Raw genomic sequence first — 20,463 nt, 5'->3', positions numbered from 1 at the left:
CCTTGAGTTTAGTCACCCATCTATTTATCTGAACTCTGTACTGCCCATGTTGTCTCCACCTATATATCTACACTCGGCCCCTTGGCTACATGGTAAGCTGTATTGTAGAAAAGCATTAGCATCATATCTGTTATTTGAATATTCTGTGTCTTATTAGATGTTTCATTAGTATCATACTGACATCGTATTATATCTCTGTTATTTGAATTTCAGTGTTGTTAACTGTGTATATTTTTGATCCTGTTTCATGGTACTATAGTCCTATTATTAGGTTTCGATTTGTTGTTTTCAAGTTTACTTTTCATGTATTTTATTTATGTTTACATTTTGTCATTTTTACTATTGTGTTGCTGTTAACAAAATTGTAAGTTTTATGTTAAACTGTACTTGCTGTACACCACCTTGGGTGAATCTCTTCATAAAGGTGGTTAATAAATCTTCATAAAGGTGGTTAACAAATCCCACTAAATCAATCAATCACTCTGATTTTCATGTTTGTTTAGGGCCTCTAAACTTGTTTGATATTCCAAGAATGCAGATGTGTCATTGGATGGATCTAAGAATATTGTATGTTGTCCACATGTAGGACAGGAAGAGCGGCCTGGTGGCTGGAAGAGCAGGCTGAGAATGAGGGAAGCCAGGGTTCAAATCTTAAGGTTCCTGCTGACACTTCTTGTGTCTTCTCCTACTCACATTTCTTGTAATCACAGGCACCTTCCATTGCTTTGGGTACAAACTTAAGGTTAGATATATTAAAATGGTCTCCCATGTTAGCGTATGGCAATGTAAATAGATAGGGTCTGATATCCATGTGTATACGCCAATATGCTGCCTAAATGCTATTCTATAACTATGCAGACAGGTGGGCACACACATGGATGGTGTTTGCAAGGAGCTTATGTGGGGCACACACACTTAGGCCACCTCTATGTCTGGCATCAGTACTCATGCCTAAGTAGATAGATACCTAGGCACCTACTTCCCTTTATAGAATACGAGTCCATATATAGGTGCACTGTTACTGAATTTCCCTCTATGGGGTAAACTCTATAAAAGGTGCCTAAAAAATTGGTGCTGAACAAAACTGCACTTAGTGCTATTGTATAAACCTCACCTAAAGTTAGGGGCGATTTATAGACTACATGTAGCATCTGTCCCCATGACTAAAATTTAGTTGTGACCATTTACACCAACAAAAACCTGGTGTAAATGCCTGCGCCTAACTTTGGCATGGATTAAGCGTATTCCATAATACTGCGTGTACTTTTTAGGAATGCCCACGACCCCGCCCGTGCCCCTCCCATGGCCATGTCCCCTTTTGAGATCCACACATTAGAACTTACGCGCACCACTTTACAGAATATGCTTAGAAAGTTGCAAGCGTAAATTCTAATGAGTGTCAATTAGTGCCGACAATTGCTTGTCATTGGCCAACTATCAGCGCTGATTGGCTTCTTAATCACTTAAGTTGTGTACGCAATTTGGCTGAACTGCCAAATTTGCACGCGCAACTTTAGTTGTCATATATAGAATCTGGACCCATTTGTACAGTAATAGCATTAGCGTGCATGCACTAACCCAGTAGGACATGCCAGTAAATCTAGCCCTTAGACTGTAAGCCCTTTAGCACCTACCTACTGAACCTGAAATGTAGCTCACCTTGAGCTGGGGTTCAGTAAAGTGAGTAATTAAACCTTAGTCTATAGGGTGCAAACTACATTTAAGTCTTGAGACACATCCGTTGAAATTAACTTCTTGGTTCTGTATTACTTCCAGATGCTGACACAAGGGTTAAGGACAGCATAACAGAAACACCTGAGATACTTCACACTTTTTCTAAGGCTATTCCAAAAGAGGAAATAGATATACCTGGCACCTGTGACTTCAGAGCTGAAAGGATCCCCTGCTGTACGGAAAGACTCATTAAACTCTCTTCCAACTAGCAAGGCCTGGAATGCAAAATAAAAAAATGACAACAGTTGACTTTCAGTCAGCAGAACACTCCTAGTTTCTTATCAAAGGGTGTACGTATGGGAGAGGCTCAAACTTACAAATGTAACATATAGAATACTGTAATTTATATTCATATCTGCAGCAATCAGGCATTAGTACTTACATCTGGCCTCATCTACCAAAGCATTTCACTGATCAGGTTTACATGGAGAAATATAAGTGAATATGATGGAGAAGCTTATACTCATTCTTACTGCAGGTAGAAGTGCATCAATACAATGTGTTAAAGCAAGCTTGTAAGAAAGCAGGTAAAAAACCTTGTCAAGAGAAGTCCTAGAAAGCTCTGCCCTTTTGGGGAGTAGCAAGAGCTGGTGAGCTTTGATGCCGGACCAGCAGCCACCAGTAATCTCAATGAACAGGTTAAGGAAAAGGACTATGGGAGACACACTTTCAGTAGCATCTGTCTTTAAAGAAACCAAACCTGTAGCAGTTTATGAACCAGTGTGGGGCAGAAAAGCACAAGGCTAGCTGAGATATGCATCTGAAGACTGCAAAGGGCAGTGTGGAACTGGGGGTGTATCAACATGCACTCTATGAAGAGCAGTGACCACAAATCTAGACTGATGCAGAGCTGAGAAATCAGGGTGAAGTCAATACTGCACGTGATGAAGCGGAAGAAGCTCTTCCCATTCCTTCAAGTGTCTCACTTTGCTCTGCTTTGTAAGTTACTGAATTCCTGTGAGTTTTGGGGTTGTTAAAACTGACACTCTGTTATTGGAAATCAATAGAAATCAAACAAAATAAAACATGGAAAAGAAAATAAGATGATACCTTTTTTATTGGACATAACTTAATACATTTCTTGATTAGCTTTCGAAGGTTGCCCTTCTTCATCAGATCGGAAATAAGCAAATGTGCTAGCTGACAGTGTATATAAGTGAAAACATTCAAGCATTAATATGACAGTCTGACAGGGTGGGAGGATGGGGGTGGGTCGGAGGTATGCATGGGGACATCAAAGCATATCATTGATATTCTAACAGGATGGGTGTGGATAGGTGAGGGGTGGGGTGATCAACAGAGACATACAGCTTTATGGTTTATAATGGGCTAGGAACTCCAGATCCTTGTTAAGTCCTTTCTGTTGGGTGTTAAAATATTCAATCATTCTGACTTCAAAGGTCTTACGTTCTTGTATGGTTTTAAAGTTACCTTTCAGGATTCTCACTGTGAAGTCACTGGTACAGTGTCCTGGTCCTGTAAAATGGTGACCATCAGGTGTGGGAACCCTACTGGCACCAGTATTGTTCATGTGATGTCTATGTAAATTGAATCTTGTCTTAAGCATCTGGCCTGTTTCTCCAATATAGCATCCTTCGTTACATTTTTTACACTGAATGATATATACCACATTGGAAGATGAGCAAGTGAAAGATCCCTTTATGTTGAATATCTTTCCTTTGTGGATGACTTTGGGGTCCTGTGAAATATTTTGGCATAGTTTGCAACTGGATAAATTACAGGGAAGTGTGCCCTTCTGTTCCTTTTCAGTCTGTGATGGAAGTTTACTTCTGATTAGCTTGTGTTTTAAGTTGGGTGGCTGTCGGAAGGCCAGTACTGGTGGGGATGGGAATAAACCTTGATATGGAAATGACTCTTCCAGCTAATTGATGCAACCAATACATATCCATGCTCCAACACAAATTCACTGGCCCTTCAGAGATGCAGCATTTTATCTAGCTCAAATCTAATGTTTTTGGCGCTGTAAGCCTAGCCAAATATTGGACGCAGCTAACTTTTTAAACAACTAGCTGTCCCCGCTGGCATTGCTCAGCGATAGTTTAGTACTTTGTAATTAAGAAAAGCAAGGTTTATTTGTGTGTAATAACACTGTATAAGTATGTATTTTTAATACGAGAAATGAAACATAAAGAACAGGTATAGAGATACGTTTACAGATATATTTTTTTATTTGTACAAACAGAAATAGAACACACAGGAGTAGATAAATTTTAAATACGTTTAATATAATTTGTAATAGGTTCTCATTCAAGTGCATTTTGATAGACTTTTTTTTTTATTTGGAGCATATATGTATAAAGACTTATTTGAGCCAACTCATGAACAGGTGACATATAATTAGCCATGTGAAAAACATGGGTTTTGTAAGTTGACACCTGTGGCTTAACGTTTGACCTTGAGCCTTATTTATTGAGGTTGCCAAAGCTAGCTGAACTGGAAACTGCAGTCTTTTGAACTGAATCTGATAGTCAGATGGAATAAGAAAATTTTACGCATAAAAATGTGCTGTCCTTTGGCACAACCTGTCAAAATTGGAGCTTCAATTACGTGTGGTATTAGAGTTTTAAGAGCTACAAGTGTGCCATTACATAGGTTTGGAGCATTTAGATTTCGTAGCAGTATGATTGATGAACCAATTTTTAAGTGTAGTTGATGTGGTGGCATTCCTGGTGGATGCAGTGAATTTAGAAATTCAACCGGATAATTTACAAAGTCATTAGTATCTTGCATTGTGTCAATGGACAAATACTTTTTAGTTTCACCTGGTAGTATTTCTTGGATTTTGTTGTTAAGTTTTTTGGAGCTAGAATTGTTGGTTTGCATAACCATTCATGGTTTTGATAATGATTTGCAATGTTTGGAAACATTTTTTCCTTTAAACTATTAATTTCTTCTCCAATGTTGCATAAATCTGGAGTTAAAGTTATTTGTCTATCAGCATCACATTTTATTTTTCCTTCTCCTAACTCCAGAAGCTTTTTGGAAAATAGTTCAACAGATTCGTTGCCTAAAGTTTCTGTTAGCATATTTTTGGTCAGTGTTAAATGCTACACAGCAGAGTGGAGGACTTGAGGCAAGCTTTGAGTTCACTGTACATCGTACCTTTTTGAATGACAGGCAATGTTTGTCAAAAGTCACCAGAAAGGACTGGAACAAATCCTCCCATCATATTCTCATTACTTCTCAAGTCTTGTAGGCTTCTGTTGACAGTTTCTAGAGCATGCTTATGAGCCATGGTGCATTCATCCTAAACAATTCTCTGTGAGGGAATCTGTGGGACCACTAGATCACAAAGGAGCAAAAGGGGCGCTCAGGGAGGACAAGGCTATAGTGGAGAAACTGAATGAATTCTTTGCTTCTGTCTTTATGGAAAAAGATGTAAGAGACCTGCCTCTACCAGAAATGGCTTTCAAGGGTGATGATGTAGAGGAACTGAAAGAAATCTCGGTGAATCTGGAAAATGTACTGAGCCAAATTGACAAACTAAAGAGTAGTAAATCACCTGGACCGGATGGCATACATCCAAGGGTACTCAAAAAACTCAAGCATGAAATTGCTGATCTGCTGTTAGTAATATGTAACCTGTCATTAAAATTGTCTGTAGTACCTGAAGATTGGAGGGTGGCCAATGTGATGCTGATTTTAAAAAAAGGTTCTAGGGGTGATCCAGGAAATTACAGACCGGTAAGCCTGACGTTGGTGCCGGGCAAAATAGTGGAAACTATTACAATGAATAAAACTACAGAACACATAGACAAACATGGTTTAATGGGACAGAGTCAGCATGGGTTCAGCCAAGGGAAGTCTTGTCTCACCAATTTGCTTCATTTCTTTGAAGGTGTGAATAAACATGTGGATAAAGGTGAGCCGGTTGATCTAGTGTATCTAGATTTTCAGAAAGCTTTTGACAAAGTTCCTCAAGAAAAAGATCTGGGTGTTGTTGTAGATAATACGCTGAAATTTTCTGCTCAGTATGCGGCGGCGGCCCAAAAAGCAAACAGGATGCTAGGAATTATTAGGAGATCCCTTTCGTATGGAACTTTTTAAGTCAGTAACCTATGGAACTTTGTAAGTCTAAGTGCTTTGAAAATGAGCCCCATAGGATGTAGGAACCTGAATATATAGCTACTGAATGGATCAGGGATTTGCAAATACAGTGTCCTAACAATCTTATACAAGGCTATTAAATGCTTCCTTGCTACTGGTAATACTCGAGTCAATTCTTACCATTTTAAAGAATTCTAATACTCAGTCTTGTAAAATCAGAATTAAACAACATTATATTACATATATGTGTGTGTCTACATACATGTGTTCATAATACAGTGACAGAATTTAAAAAGGTGTGGGATGAACACGGAGGATTTCTAATCAGAAAATGGATGGTATAAAAAGAACCCCCAAATTTAAAATGGCTGCATGTGTGTGGATGTGTCGAGCAGCGCTTAGATAGCAACCCCGGCTGTGAAGAACTAAGGCCGGTGCCGGGCAGATATTATAGTCTGTGTCCCCTATATAGCAATCCAGTTTAGGATGGGCTGGAAATGGCTTTGACAGGAACTTCAGTAGCTGGAATGTGAAGACAGTGCTGGGCAGACTTTTACGGTCTGTGTCCTGCAAGTGACAAGATGAATTTGGACAGGCTACAGTGAGCTTCGACAGCAACTTCAGTAGTTGGAATGTAATAAGAACAGTGCTGGGTGAACGTCTACGGTCTACACCCCAGAAATGCTAAAGAAAGACCGTGAAACGTAATAAGAACAGTGCTGGGTGGAAACAGTGCTGAGTGGAGGAGTGGCCTAGTGGTTAGGGTGGTGGACTTTGGTCCTGAGGAACTGAGTTCAATTCCCACTTCAGGCACAGGCAGCTCCTTGTGACTCTGGGCAAGTCACTTAACCCTCCATTGCCCCGTGTAAGCCGCATTGAGCCTGCCATGAGTGGGAAAGCGCGGGGTACAAATGTAAAAAAAAAAAAAAAACACCAAAGAAAGACTGTGAAAGTCTGTAATAAGAACAGTGCTGGGTGGAAACGCCAAAGAAAGACCGTGATCAAGTATTATATATCACATTCACTGTTGGTGAAATCATGAGTGTAACTGTTGGGCAGACTGGATAGACTGATCAGGTCTTTATCTGCCGTCACTTACTAAACTACTATTTCTCATAACTTACGTCCAGGGGATGAGCAATGGCTCTCCCAAGCCTACCTGGCTAATAATTTTTAAAGATTTTTTTTCCAGGAACTTGTCCAAACTTTATCTCAGATACACTTCAATTTTCAGAGGTTTTATGTGCATAAATGCAAGCCCCTCCTTAACTATACCTTCAACTCAGTCCAGTGAATTTAGCGTCTACAGGCTGTACATGCTTAAGTTAACACACACATTAGACAGGCATTTATAAAAGCTGATTTCCATGAGTGAAGCATTGTTGTAATTCTGGAAAGATTTGTGTAAATCACCCTTCCTATCTTGCCACTCCTTTCTCTGCACATCTCATCAAATCTTTTTTCTTTTCTCCCTCCTGACCTCCAAAACCTTCCAAACTTGTTCCCTGACTACTGCAAGCTTTCTTGTGGCTTTCCCGTCTCCCCTCCTCGTTTTCGAACAGTTTAGAACAGCTGAAAGTCAAATTTATCATCCCTGCCATGCCTTTCTTCTCTATAAGCACTGTACAGTATCACGGCTAGTCTCTGAGGATACCTTCCCTTGTTCACAAAGCCTCCTCTTTTATTTATTTAGTTATTGGGATTTATTAACCGCCTTTATGAACAGATTCACCCAAGGCGGTGTACAGCAGCTACACTTTAACATAAAACTTTCAATTTTGCTAAAAGCATAACAATAGTAAAAATGGCCAAATATAAACAAAAATACAAAAAAATGAGGTAAACTTGGATATATGATGTCAGGACAATACAAACAATACCGTAATAGACAGCATGGAAGAATATTCAAATAACATAGATATAACACGATTTTGATTTGCAAACCCTACCTCAAAAGATATTGCTAGCAGGAATGGAAACATAACACTTCATTTCCCTGATGATTTTGACTATATTCCTCTAGTCCTTGGAGCCCATTGTTTCTTCAGTGCTGCAGCCCTGTTTTGCAAACCTGGCTCTATATCTCTCCTCTTTCAGCACTGAACTTCGCTTAGGTGTCAGGTTTTGGGGTTTTTTTTTTTTTTTTGGAGTTGGGAACATAAATCAGCGGTTTGGAAAACTTGACCAAGGCTGAGCACAAGGCTTCTAAATTTGGGTCCCTATAAATTGGGTGGCAATGGATATCAATAGAAATCAAACAAAATAAAACATGGAAAAGAAAATAAGATGATACCTTTTTTATTGGACATAACTTAATACATTTCTTGATTAGCTTTCGAAGGTTGCCCTTCTTCTACTTCTACTTAAGGTGGCAATAGAGAAATGGAGTTGGGGTGAAGATAAAAAGTTAGCCATTTAAAACTGATTTTCAGTTCCATATCAACCAAGTGCAAGGCTATATTAATCAGAAACAACTGAATCAAATAATCTGATCAGCTAGATGCTAGCTGTGTACAATGCTTGAATCCAAGCGAGATCCCTTTTTGGTTGGAAGAGGCCATCCCCAATTGTACCCCCAGCTCTCATTCTCATTTACACTTAGAAAGGTCTTTTACTAAAGTGTGCTATGTTTTTGCCTGTAAGGGAAAGGGAAATGGGACTTGATATACTGCCTTTCTGTGGTATTTTGCAACTACATTCAAAGCGGTTTACATATATACAGGTACTTATTTTTTAACTGGGGCAATGGAGGGTTAAGTGACTTGCCCACAGTCACAAGGAGCTGTAGTGGGAATCGAACCCAGTTCCCCAGTCTGCTGCACTAACCACTAGGCTACTCCCCAGTGCACCTTAACAGCAAAAATTAAAAGATGGTAAGTGCAAAGGCTGTGCGGTATTTGTTGGCAGCGCGCCCAGCATGTCCTCAGCAATTACTGCACTGAAAACTGAACTAGTGCGCGTAAACCTGGTTGCAATTAGTATGGATACACTTAGGGCCTTATTCTATAAAGGTTATGCTCCTAAATTTACCTTCCTAAAATTTATGCTCCTAAATTTATACTCCAAAATTACGAGCATACTCTGTGCTCCAAAATAGATTATGCTCATAATTTAGGAGCATTAATTTAGGAGTGCAAATTACACTCATAAATTAGGAGCATAAATTTAGGAGCATAGCCTTTATAGAATATGGCTCTTAGGGCCCTGTTTACTAAGGCACATTAGCAATTTTAAAGCGCCTACAATTAGCGCACGCATTAACTGTGTAGACACCTATAGGGATATTGTAGGCATACAGTTAACGCGCGTTAAAGATGCTAACACGCCTATAATGCTGCTTAGTAAACAGGGCCCTTAGTGCATCGTCAGTAGGAGGCACTAATTGAACCTGAGCTAACTGCAAAAGAGATGGTTAGCGAATAGGAACTACATTGCGCTAACTGAAGTATGCAGACCATGCCCATTCTCTGCTCATGACCTCCCTAGTGTCCACCCCCTAAGACAACATGGAGATGATGCATGAATTAGCACACTTGTAAAAGACTTTTTTTTAAGGATGGAAATGGCTGCATGGTAAGTTAAACACTTGCTGCATGGCCATTTCCTAGCTCCAGAATTGGTATGCGGCGGGAGTCAGAACTACTGCCTGGCTCTCCCGGGTGCCTGGTGGTAGGGCAAAATCACCGCATCAAGCTGGCACTACGCCTACGGGAAAATTAGGTTCTTACCGTGATAATTTTCTTTCCTTTAGTCATAGCAGATGCAGCCATTACAGATGGGTTGTGTCCATCAACCAGCAGAGGGAGATAGAGAGCACACTTTTTTCAGTGCCTCATACCAGCTTGCTTCACTGCCTCTCCTTCAGTATTTGAAGCTTCCAAAGCAGTATGGCAAACTGCAATGGGAATAACATGAGCTTTCCTCACAGCGAACGATGGCCCTACAACAAAGGGCATTAACTCAGAATGGAGGGAATGAAACATCCTCCCGGAGGGCATAAACTCATCCTCCACTGAGACATAACTGGAGGGAATAAACCCATCCTCCCGGAGGGAATAAACTCATCCTCCAAAACATGAAACTGGAGGGAATTAAGTCATCCTCCTTTAATTGAACAAGAATCCTGAAGACTGTTTTCCGACTTTCTCCCAAGGACGGAATCTCCAGGAAACATGAACAGAACCTGAAATAGATTTACAGCAGATAGCAATCAGACAGGGAGGGATCATGGCTGCATCTGCTATGACTAAAGGAAAGAAAATTATCACGGTAAGAACCTAATTTTCCCTTCCTTGTCATCAAGCAGATGCAGCCATTACAGATGGGATGTATCAAAGCAATCCCTAGATAGGGTGGGAACAAGCCACACCACGCGCCAGCACTTGCGCTCCAAAATGTGCATCCCTCCTGGCGGCCACATCCAGCCTGTAATGTCGGGCAAAAGAGCTTAGAAGCCCATGTTGCTGCACTACAAATCTCTTGAAGAGAGAGTGCTCCAGTTTCAGCCCAAGAAGAGGAAATTCCTCTAGTGGAATGCGCCTTAAAGGAATCAGGCGGAGGCCGGCCGGCAAGCAAATAAGCTGAAAAGATAGATTCTTTGAGCCAGCGGGCAATAGTGGCTTTAGACGCTGGAGACCCTCTGCGAGGACCTGATAGCAAAACAAACAGATGATCAGAGGTCCTGAAAGAGTTAGTAACTCGCAGATACTGCAGCAGAGTCCTGCGCACGTCCAACAGGTGCAATTGCCCAAAAGAGTCTGGAAACTCCTCCTCTACAAAGGAGGGCAAGAAAATAGGTTGGTTTAGGTGAAACGCTGAAACCACCTTAGGCAAGAAGGAAGGCACGGTCTGAACCATGACCCCGGACTCCGAAAACTGCAGAAAAGGGTCTCTACAGGACAGCGCCTGGAGCTCTGACACCCGTCTTGCTGAAGTAATGGCCACTAAAAAGACGGCCTTCAGTGTCAAATCTTTCTCTGAAGCACGCCAAAGCGGTTCAAAGGGAGCACCCTGAAGGGCTTTCAGCACTAGCCCCAGGTTCCACGCTGGACAAGGTGCACGCACGGGAGGACGGAGCCGAAGCACCCCTCTAAGAAACCGTGCCACATCTGGATGAGCAGCTAAAGACACACCTTCTACCTTGCCACGCAGGGAGGCCAACGCTGCCACTTGCACCCGCAGGGAATTATAGGCCAAGCCTTTTTGTACACCATCCTGCAAAAAGTCCAGAATCGGCGAGACAGGAGCCCACAGGGGTGTGATCTCTTTAGAAGCACACCAGACTTCAAACTGGCGCCAAATCCTGGCATAAGCCACGGAAGTGGAACGCTTGCGGGCTTGCAGGAGAGTGGTAATTACTTTATTGGAATAGCCTTTGTCTCTCAATTGCGCCCTCTCAATTGCCAGGCCATAAGACCAAATCGGCCGGCGTCCTCCATGGTCACCGGACCCTGTGACAACAGGTTGGGAACCAGAGGTAACTGAAGGGGATCCTCTACGAGCATCTGTCGGAGGTCCGCATACCAAGGCCTCCTGGGCCAATCTGCAGGAACACTTCGTCTGCAAGTTCCCACTCCGCTGGATCGATCTGATGCCTGCTTAGATAATCGGCTTGCACGTTGCTCTGACCTGCAATGTGAGCTGTCGACAAAAACTGTAGATACAGCTCAGCCCAGTGGCAAATTTGTTTGGGCTGTGCGGCTAGAGCTCTGCACTGAGTGCCGCCTTGTCGATTTATGTAGGCCACTGCTGTCGTGTTGTCCGACATCACTCTGACAACCAATCCTTCCAGGGTCACTTGAAAGGCCAGAAGCGCCTGAAACACCGCTTTCAACTCTAGGCGGTTGATGGACCACTCCCACTCTTCTGGTGTCCATAGACCCTGGGCATGCTTCCCCTTGCAATGTGCGCCACAGCCTTTCAGGCTGGAATCTGTCACCACTAGGCACCAATCGGGGAGCGCCAGCGGCATTCCTCGCCGCAGCATGCTGTCTGAGAGCCACCACTCCATGCTGAGTCGGGCCGCAGGGAGCCAAGAGTGTCTGCATTGATAATCCTGAGATACTGGAGACCATCTTTGGAGTAGAGCATACTGTAGAGGTCTCAGGTGCGCTCTCGCACAGGGCACCAGTTCCATGGTGGCCGTCATCGATCCAAGCAGCTGGACAATGTCCCAAGCTCGCGGGCGGGGCATCCTCAGGAGCAGACGGACCTGATTCTGAAGCTTGCACCGCCTTTGCTCGGGTAGGTACACATACCCCGAGGCTGTGTCGAATCTGGCCCTCAAATATTCTAGAGACTGCGAGGGGGTCAGGTGACTTTTGGCCAAATTGACGACCCAGCCCAGAGATTGAAGTACTGAGACCACTCTGGCTGTGACATGCTGACTCTCTGCAGCAGAGTTTGCTCGAATGAGCCAGTTGTCCAGGTACGGGTGAACCCGAATACCCTCTCGCCTTAGAAAGGCAGCTACTACCACCATAACCTTCGAAAAGGTGCGGGGAGCTGTGGCGAGGCCAAAAGGCAAGGCCCGGTACTGGAAATGCTTTCCCATCACCGCAAACCTCAGAAACTTCTGGTGCGGGGACCAAATTGGAATGTGCAAGTAAGCTTCTTTCAGGTCCAGAGACGTGAGAAACTCTCCTGGCTATACCGCCGCAATGACGGAGCGCAGGGTTTCCATGTGAAAATGCCGCACTCTCAGGGACTTGTTTAATTCTTTTAAGTCCAGAATAGGGCGAAAAGACCCTCCTTTTCGCGGCACCACAAAGTAGATGGAGTAGCGGCCGCAGCCGTGCTCGGCGGGAGGTACCGGGGACACGGCCCCTATCTGAATCAGACCTTGCAAAGTCTCCTCTACCGCTGCCCGTTTGGCGGCAGAACCGCATCAGGACTCCACAAACACGTCTCTTACAGGGGCGTTGAATTCTATTCTGTAACCGTCTCTGATCAGGTCCAAGACCCACTGATCTGAGGAAATGTTGGCCCACTCCTCGGCAAAGAGGGAAAGACGTCCTCTGATGACAGGACTCGAGGAGAGGGCCGGCGCACCATCATTGAGAGGGTCGCCCCTGAACTCCAGGCCTTGAGCCAGCGGCTGCGGAACGTTTCTCCGAGCGAAAGGAGTTCCTCTGCTGAAAACAGGCACGAGAAGTGAACCCAGCAGAACGCCCCAGGCGGTACCTTCGAGCTTCACGGAAGCGAGGTCTGTAAGAGGAGTGGACCGCCGCATTCTTAGAGGAAGGCCGAGGCCTATCTTCGGGCAAGCGCTGGGGTTTAGCCTCACCCAGGCCCTTTACAATTTTCTCCAACTCCTCACCAAACAGGAGAAGGCCTTGAAAGGGCAACTTCACCAACCTTTGCTTAGAGGCCATGTCCGCCGTCCAATGCCGTAGCCAAAGAAGACGGCGAGCCGCCACTGCTACTGCCATGTGCTTAGCCGAAGCTCTGACAATATCATAAAGGGCGTCAGCAAGAAAGAACAAGGCCGCTCCATCCATGGAGCCACATCTGAAAAGGGCTCCGCTCCATCACCGGGCTGTTCCACTGCCTGTTGCAACCAAGCCAGGCAGGCTCTAGCAGCATAACAACTGCATGCAGACGCCCGAATAGTGAGACCTGCAAGTTCAAATGACCGTTTAAGTGCTGATTCCAGTCTACGGTCTTGAATATCCTTCAGGGCAACACCTCCTTCAACAGGGAGGGTAGTTCTCTTTGTCACAGCTGTGACTAGGGCATCCACTTTAGGCATAGCAAAGCGAGCCATATGCTCCTCACTCAGAGGGTATAATTGCCCCATAGCCTTGGAAACTTTCAACGGTCCCTCGGGGTCAGCCCATTGAGCCGAAATAAGCTCTTGGATGGAGTCATGCAAAGGAAAGGCTCGAGCAGACTTTTTGGTACTAGCCATCCTAGGATTCACAGAGGAGGCTGAGCCACTGTCAGGGTCCTCAATAGAGAGAGCCTGCAGGGTATCAGAAATAAGCGCTGGCAGCTCATCATGGTGGAAAATCCTCACCGCGGAGGGATCGTCTAGATCCTGAGTCACTTCTGCACCAGACTCTGGCTCCTCAGACCATGAAGGCCTGCCAGAGTCCTTCTTATCCTCACAGCCCTACCACGGTGGGGGGGGGGGGGGGGGGGGGGGGGGGGGGGGAGAAATGGAGGTGCAGCACTCTCTGAAGGAGAATGAGCCCTTCTGCGCTTCATATTCTGCCAATTATCAGGGAATAACGCCTCAGAGGGCATACCCTGCTGTGAGGAAAGCAGAGGTAAATAGAAACTCCGGAGGCTCAGGTGAGTGGGAAAGGCAGGGAAAGGGTGAACCTATGTGCCTGCATCCACTGTTGGTGGGGAAGGACAGGGAAAGCTAAGCAATGTGTCCACATCCACGGAGGTATGGGTAAGGCAGGGAAAGGTCAAACCTATGTGCCTTTAAAGTGAAGCTGCTATAGCCTCCAACACCCCGGCTAACAACTGGCAAGCCAGGAGCCACCTCCAGGCAGATTTTTGATGGAGCTCGAAGATGCTACAACCACTCTGCTAGGGGAGATAGAGAAATACTGAAGGAGAGGCAGTGGAGCAAGCTGGTAAGAGGCTCTCTATCTCCCTCTGCTGGTTGATGGACACAACCCATCTGTAATGGCTGCATCTGCTTGATGACAAGGAACGCCCTTTTATAAAAGGGCCTCCCCCTAGTTAACAATAATTTTCAGTCTGCTAACTGGGTAAGTCCCTGAATAAGGTTAAGACAGCAAAAAGGCTGTCCTAACTCTATTCAGGCTGTTATATGATTTTCAGTCTTAATACTGGATGGCATCCAGATTAACTTTCGGTGGCCACCGATTATCCAGATATCCAGCGCTGGTGTTCGGGTTAGGCCCAGCACTGAATATCCAGGTTATTTTTGCCCATGGCAGTCAATGCTATCAAAGTCGTAGATCACTGTGGGCTCAATATCAGGACCATAGGATATTATTATTCATTCACATGGGACATTCCCAGAAAAACAAATAAAAACTCCCCTCGCCCCCAAAACAAGAGTCAAAAGTAGAATGTTTCATTATACAACTCAACATCCCAAAAAGTTTCTATTCAAATTCTGGTGTTGCATTAATTACCAGACCAGCACCAAGTCCATGAACTCAAACTGACCAACTCAACCATGATACCTCACACTGCAAATATTCTTGAACACCAGGACACCTCCAGTTGGGAAAAGAGAACAAGCTGGACTGTTACACATTCCTACAAAGAACCTGTATGCTAGCAGAAACTCTTGCCTCTGTTATACAGTGGTGGAAATAAGTATTTGATCCCTTGCTGATTTTGTAAGTTTGCCCACTGACAAAGACATGAGCAGCCCATAATTGAAGGGTAGGTTATTGGTAACAGTGAGAGATAGCACATCACAAATTAAATCCGGAAAATCACATTGTGGAAAGTATATGAATTTATTTGCATTCTGCAGAGGGAAATAAGTATTTAATCCCTCTGGCAAACAAGACCTAATACTTGGTGGCAAAACCCTTGTTGGCAAGCACAGCGGTCAGACGTCTTCTGTAGTTGATGATGAGGTTTGCACACATGTCAGGAGGAATTTTGGTCCACTCCTCTTTGCAGATCATCTCTAAATCATTAAGAGTTCTGGGCTGTCGCTTGGCAACTCGCAGCTTCAGCTCCCTCCATAAGTTTTCAATGGGATTAAGGTCTGGTGACTGGCTAGGCCACTCCATGACCCTAATGTGCTTCTTCCTGAGCCACTCCTTTGTTGCCTTGGCTGTATGTTTTGGGTCATTGTCGTGCTGGAAGACCCGCCACGACCCATTTTTAAGGCCCTGGCGGAGGGAAGGAGGTTGTCACTCAGAATTGTACGGTACATGGCCCCATCCATTCTCCCATTGATGCGGTGAAGTAGTCCTGTGCCCTTAGCAGAGAAACACCCCCAAAACATAACATTTCCACCTCCATGCTTGACAGTGGGGACGGTGTTCTTTGGGTCATAGGCAGCATTTCTCTTCCTCCAAACACGGCGAGTTGAGTTCATGCCAAAGAGCTCAATTTTTGTCTCATCTGACCACAGCACCTTCTCCCAATCACTCTCGGCATCATCCAGGTGTTCACTGGCAAACTTCAGACGGGCCGTCACATGTGCCTTCCGGAGCAGGGGGGCCTTGCGGGCACTGCAGGATTGCAATCCGTTATGTCGTAATGTGTTACCAATGGTTTTCGTGGTGACAGTGGTCCCAGCTGCCTTGAGATCATTGACAAGTTCCCCCCTTGTAGTTGTAGGCTAATTTCTAACCTTCCTCATGATCAAGGATACCCCACGAGGTGAGATTTTGCGTGGAGCCCCAGATCTTTGTCGATTGACAGTCATTTTGTACTTCTTCCATTTTCTTACTATGGCACCAACAGTTGTCTCCTTCTCGCCCAGCGTCTTACTGATGGTTTTGTAGCCCATTCCAGCCTTGTGCAGGTGTATGATCTTGTCCCTGACATCCTTAGACAGCTCCTTGCTCTTGGCCATTTTGTAGAGGTTAGAGTCTGACTGATTCACTGAGTCTGTGGACAGGTGTCTTTCATACAGGTGACCATTGCCGACAGCTGTCTGTCATGCAGGTAACGAGTTGATTTGGAGCATCTACCTGGTCTGTAGGGGCCAGATCTCTTACTGGTTGGTGGGGGATCAAATACTTATTTCCCTCTGCAGAATGCAAATAAATTCATATACTTTCCACAATGTGATTTTCCGGATTTAATTTGTGATGTGCTATCTCTCACTGTTACCAATAACCTACCCTTCAATTATGGGCTGCTCATGTCTTTGTCAGTGGGCAAACTTACAAAATCAGCAAGGGATCAAATACTTATTTCCACCACTGTATATGAAAAACACAGACCTTCACCTTGCAAAGAATAAAAATGTATAAATTATAAAATTAATATATAGACAAAATACGAAATGGAAAAACCCAAGAAACTACATTTTGTAACCAGTGGAACACTGAAGAAAGAGAAATAAAAATGCATTTCCTACGGTACTGAACAGAACGCAAAGAAACGCACATCTTCAAAGCTAATATATTTAATTCCCTAATGACTGAAAATAATTTTTTGTACCTTTCTGCCTGACCTTTTTTTTAAACTGAAATATTTATGTCTCATTATGGGGCTCATTTTCAAGAGAGAAAAATGTCCAAAAAGTTGCATAAATCTGTATTTGGACAGTTTCTCACAAACACGTCCAAATTGGGATTTTCAAAACCAATTTTTAGACATTTTTCTATGAAGTCCATCAGAAGTGCATTCAAATCACAAGAGGGCATGTCAGGGGCTTGTTAATGGTGGGATCTGGGCGTTCCTAACACTTGGATATTTTTCTGCCATAATGGAAAAAAACAAAAACATCCAGAGATATAAGTTGGACGTTTTGGTCTAGACCTGTTTTATTAACGAATAAGCAACAAAAAGTGCCCTAAATGATCATTAGACCACTGGAGTGAATTGGGGATGACCTCCCCTTGCTCCCCCAGTGGTAATTGCCTCCCACCCCCCAAAAATGTGATTAAAAACATTACTTACCAGCCTCATATGCTATACTCAGGTCTATTACAACAGAATGCAGATCCCTGGCGTAGTCTAGTGGTGGGTGCAGTGGACTGTAGACAGGTGAATCCAGGCCCATACTTCCCCCTCCCTGTTACACTTGTGGTGGAAAATGTGAGCCCTCCAAAACTCACCAGAAACCCATTATACCCACATATAGGTGCCCCCTTCACCCATAAAGGCTACTGTAGTGGTGTACAGTTCATTCATTCAAGTAATTATATACCACTTAGACCTAAGTGGTTTACAGTTTCATTTTACAGGTACTGGGTCTGTTGTACCTGGGACAACAGAGGGTTAAGTGACTTGCCCAGGGTCAAACGGAGCTGCAAAGGGAATTGAACCTGGTTCCCCAGGATTTCAAACCATTGCTGACCATCAGGCAGTAGTGGGAATTGAACCCAGTCCCCCAGGTCCGCAACCTGGAGGAGGAGTGGCCTACTGGTTAGGGTGGTGGACTTTGGTCCTGGGGAACTGTGGAACTGAGTTTGATTCCCACTTCAGGCACAGGCAGCTCCTTGTGACTCTGGGCAAGTCACTTAACCCTCCATTGCCCCATGTAAGCCGCATTGAGCCTGCCATGAGTGGGAAAGCGCGGGGTACAAATGTAACAAAAAAAAAAAAACCTGCTACACTAGGCATTAGGCCACTCCTAATGGGTTTTGGAGGCTCAGCAGACAAGATAAGGGAGCAATAGTGAGATATGTACTTGGGAGCATTTATTTGAAATCCACTGCAGTGCCCCCTAGGGTGCCCCATTGCTATCCTGGGAATGTTTGTGTGGCCAGTCTACTAAGAATGTTGGCTCCTCCTACATCCCAATGGCTTGATTTGGTGCGTTTTTCACTTGGACGTTTTTTTTTCCGAAAATGGACAAAAAAGATAAACGCACAGAGCACAAAAACATCTAGCAAATAGCCGATTCTATAACAATGCACGTAACTTAACAAGCAATAATGAGTACTAATTGGCACTGATTAGAATTTATGCACACAACTCGCTAAGCGTATTCTGTTAACGAAGTGCGCCAAACTTCTAACATGCGCAGGAAAAAAGGGACATGGTTATGGGCAGGGAAACGGGTGTTTAGTGGGTGTTCTGAAATTTACGTGTGTAGTTATAGAATATGGTATAGTGTGCATAAATCTATGTGCCAGGATTTACCGCACATTTTCGTTGGTTTAAATGGATGCACGTAGTTTTAGGTGCTCAGATAACAACTAAGATTATTCTATAATTGGCGCCGATTATAGAATACGCTTAGTCGCACTGATTTCAGCGCTGATTTTTTAGGTACCATATATAGAATCTCCCTCTTTGTTACTAATGTCATGGCTTCACTCTAAACGGTTCCTGGATTTGTTCAACAAGCACACTTTGGATATCAAATGCTCTTCTAAGATACCCGTGAAATCCAGATGAAAAACAAAAGCCAACGTATTGGTTAATAAACCTCAGTAGTAACGCACTGTGACTTTATACACTTATGCACAGTGTCTTACATGCTCAAATTATCACTGGTTGAATAGCTGCCACTTTCATATATAGTTTTTTAATTACTGAATAAACATTTTTTAGAAATAGACGTGGAGGGGCATTTTTGAAAGGGACATCCAAGTTTTGATCAGGATGTCCTCGCAAAATGTCCTGATCCAGAGACAGGGAAACCCGTATTTTCGAAACAAGATGGACATCCATCTTTCGTTTCGATAATATGGTCAGAGACGTCCAAATCCTGAAATTTGGTCTTCCTTAGAGATGGTCGTCCCTAGACATGGACGTTTCTGATTTTCGGAGATTTTTGAAACCAAGGACGTCCATCTCAGAAACGACCAAATGCAAGCCATTTGGTCGTGGGAGGAATCAGGATTTGTAGTGCACTAGTTCCCCCTGACATGCCAGGACAGCAACCGGGCTCCCTAGGGGGCACTGCAGTGGACTTCATAAATTGCTCCCAGGTACATAGCTCCCTTAAATTGTGTGCTGAGCCCCCCCAACCCCCCCCCCCCCAAAAAAAAACCCCACTACCCACAACTGTACACCACTACCATATCCCTTATGGGTGAAAGGGGCACCTAGATGTGGGTACAGTGGATTTCTGGTGGGTTTTGAGGGGCTCACATTTACCACCACAAGTGTAACAGGTAGGGGGGATGGGCCTGGGTCCGCCTGCCTGAAGTGCACTGCACCCACTAAAACTGCTCCAGGGACCTGCATACTGCTGTGATGGACCTGAGTATGACATCTGAGGCTGGCATAGAGGCTGGCAATCAATATTTTTAAAGATATTTTTTGAGGGTGGGAGGGGGTTAGTGACCATTGGGGGAGTAAGGGGAGGTCATCTGGTCATTTCGGGTACCTTTTTGTGCCTTGGTCGTAAGAAAAACACGGCCAGGTGAAAACGTCCAAGTGTTTGTCAGGGACGTCCTTTTTTTCAATTATGGGTCAAGGACGTCCAAGTGTAAGGCACGCCCAAGTCCCGCCTTCGCTATGCCTTCAACACGCCCCGTTGAACTTTGGCCATCCCTGTGACGGAAAGCAGTTGGGTATGTCCAAAATTGGCTTTCGATTATACCAATTTGGACGACCCTGGGAGAAGGACATCCATCTTCCGATTTACGTCGAAAGATGGGTGTCCTTCTCTTTCGAAAATGAGCCCATTTGTAGACTGCCTTATACTGTTCTGTGTTACTTGATACTCATCTTTAAAATATAATAGCCTACTAGATCATGTGTTATATTTTAAAGGTGGGTAATGTGGCTGCCAAAGCTCCACCAGCATTTGAGGAAGTCAAGTGAGTCACATTAAGTGCTCAACACATGCTCTCCCCAGCTCCCTAGGCTTCTGTGTTGCACAAAGGGTAGTCTCAGATATTTCTGCCCTGCCTGCTGTCCATTCATTCCCATACACCAGGACTCAGGCAGTAGCTGGGAAGGAAAGGCATGCCTTAGTAAACACATATTCAGAAAGGAGCTCCTGCGCATACTCTTGTATTTCAGAGAAACCACTGGGGTCCTTTGTTGCTTGAAGTTGAAAAAGGCAGAGTCCAAGTT

At 44.3% G+C, this 20,463-nt stretch overlaps 1 protein-coding gene across 1 annotated transcript in view; it reads right to left on the bottom strand.

Moving 5' to 3' along the window:
* SHROOM3 (shroom family member 3) overlaps window positions 1-20,463 on the bottom strand; it is a 181,261-nt gene that overhangs the window by 32,783 nt on the left and 128,015 nt on the right. The window contains exon 5 of the mRNA XM_030192131.1: window positions 1,870-1,949. Coding sequence (XP_030047991.1) covers window positions 1,870-1,949 — 80 coding nt within the window. The remainder of the gene's footprint in view (window positions 1-1,869; window positions 1,950-20,463) is intronic.

Source organism: Microcaecilia unicolor, chromosome 2 (assembly GCF_901765095.1).
Source record: "Microcaecilia unicolor chromosome 2, aMicUni1.1, whole genome shotgun sequence".
Lineage (NCBI taxonomy): Eukaryota > Metazoa > Chordata > Amphibia > Gymnophiona > Siphonopidae > Microcaecilia > Microcaecilia unicolor.
This window is presented reverse-complemented; position numbering and strand designations above follow the sequence as displayed.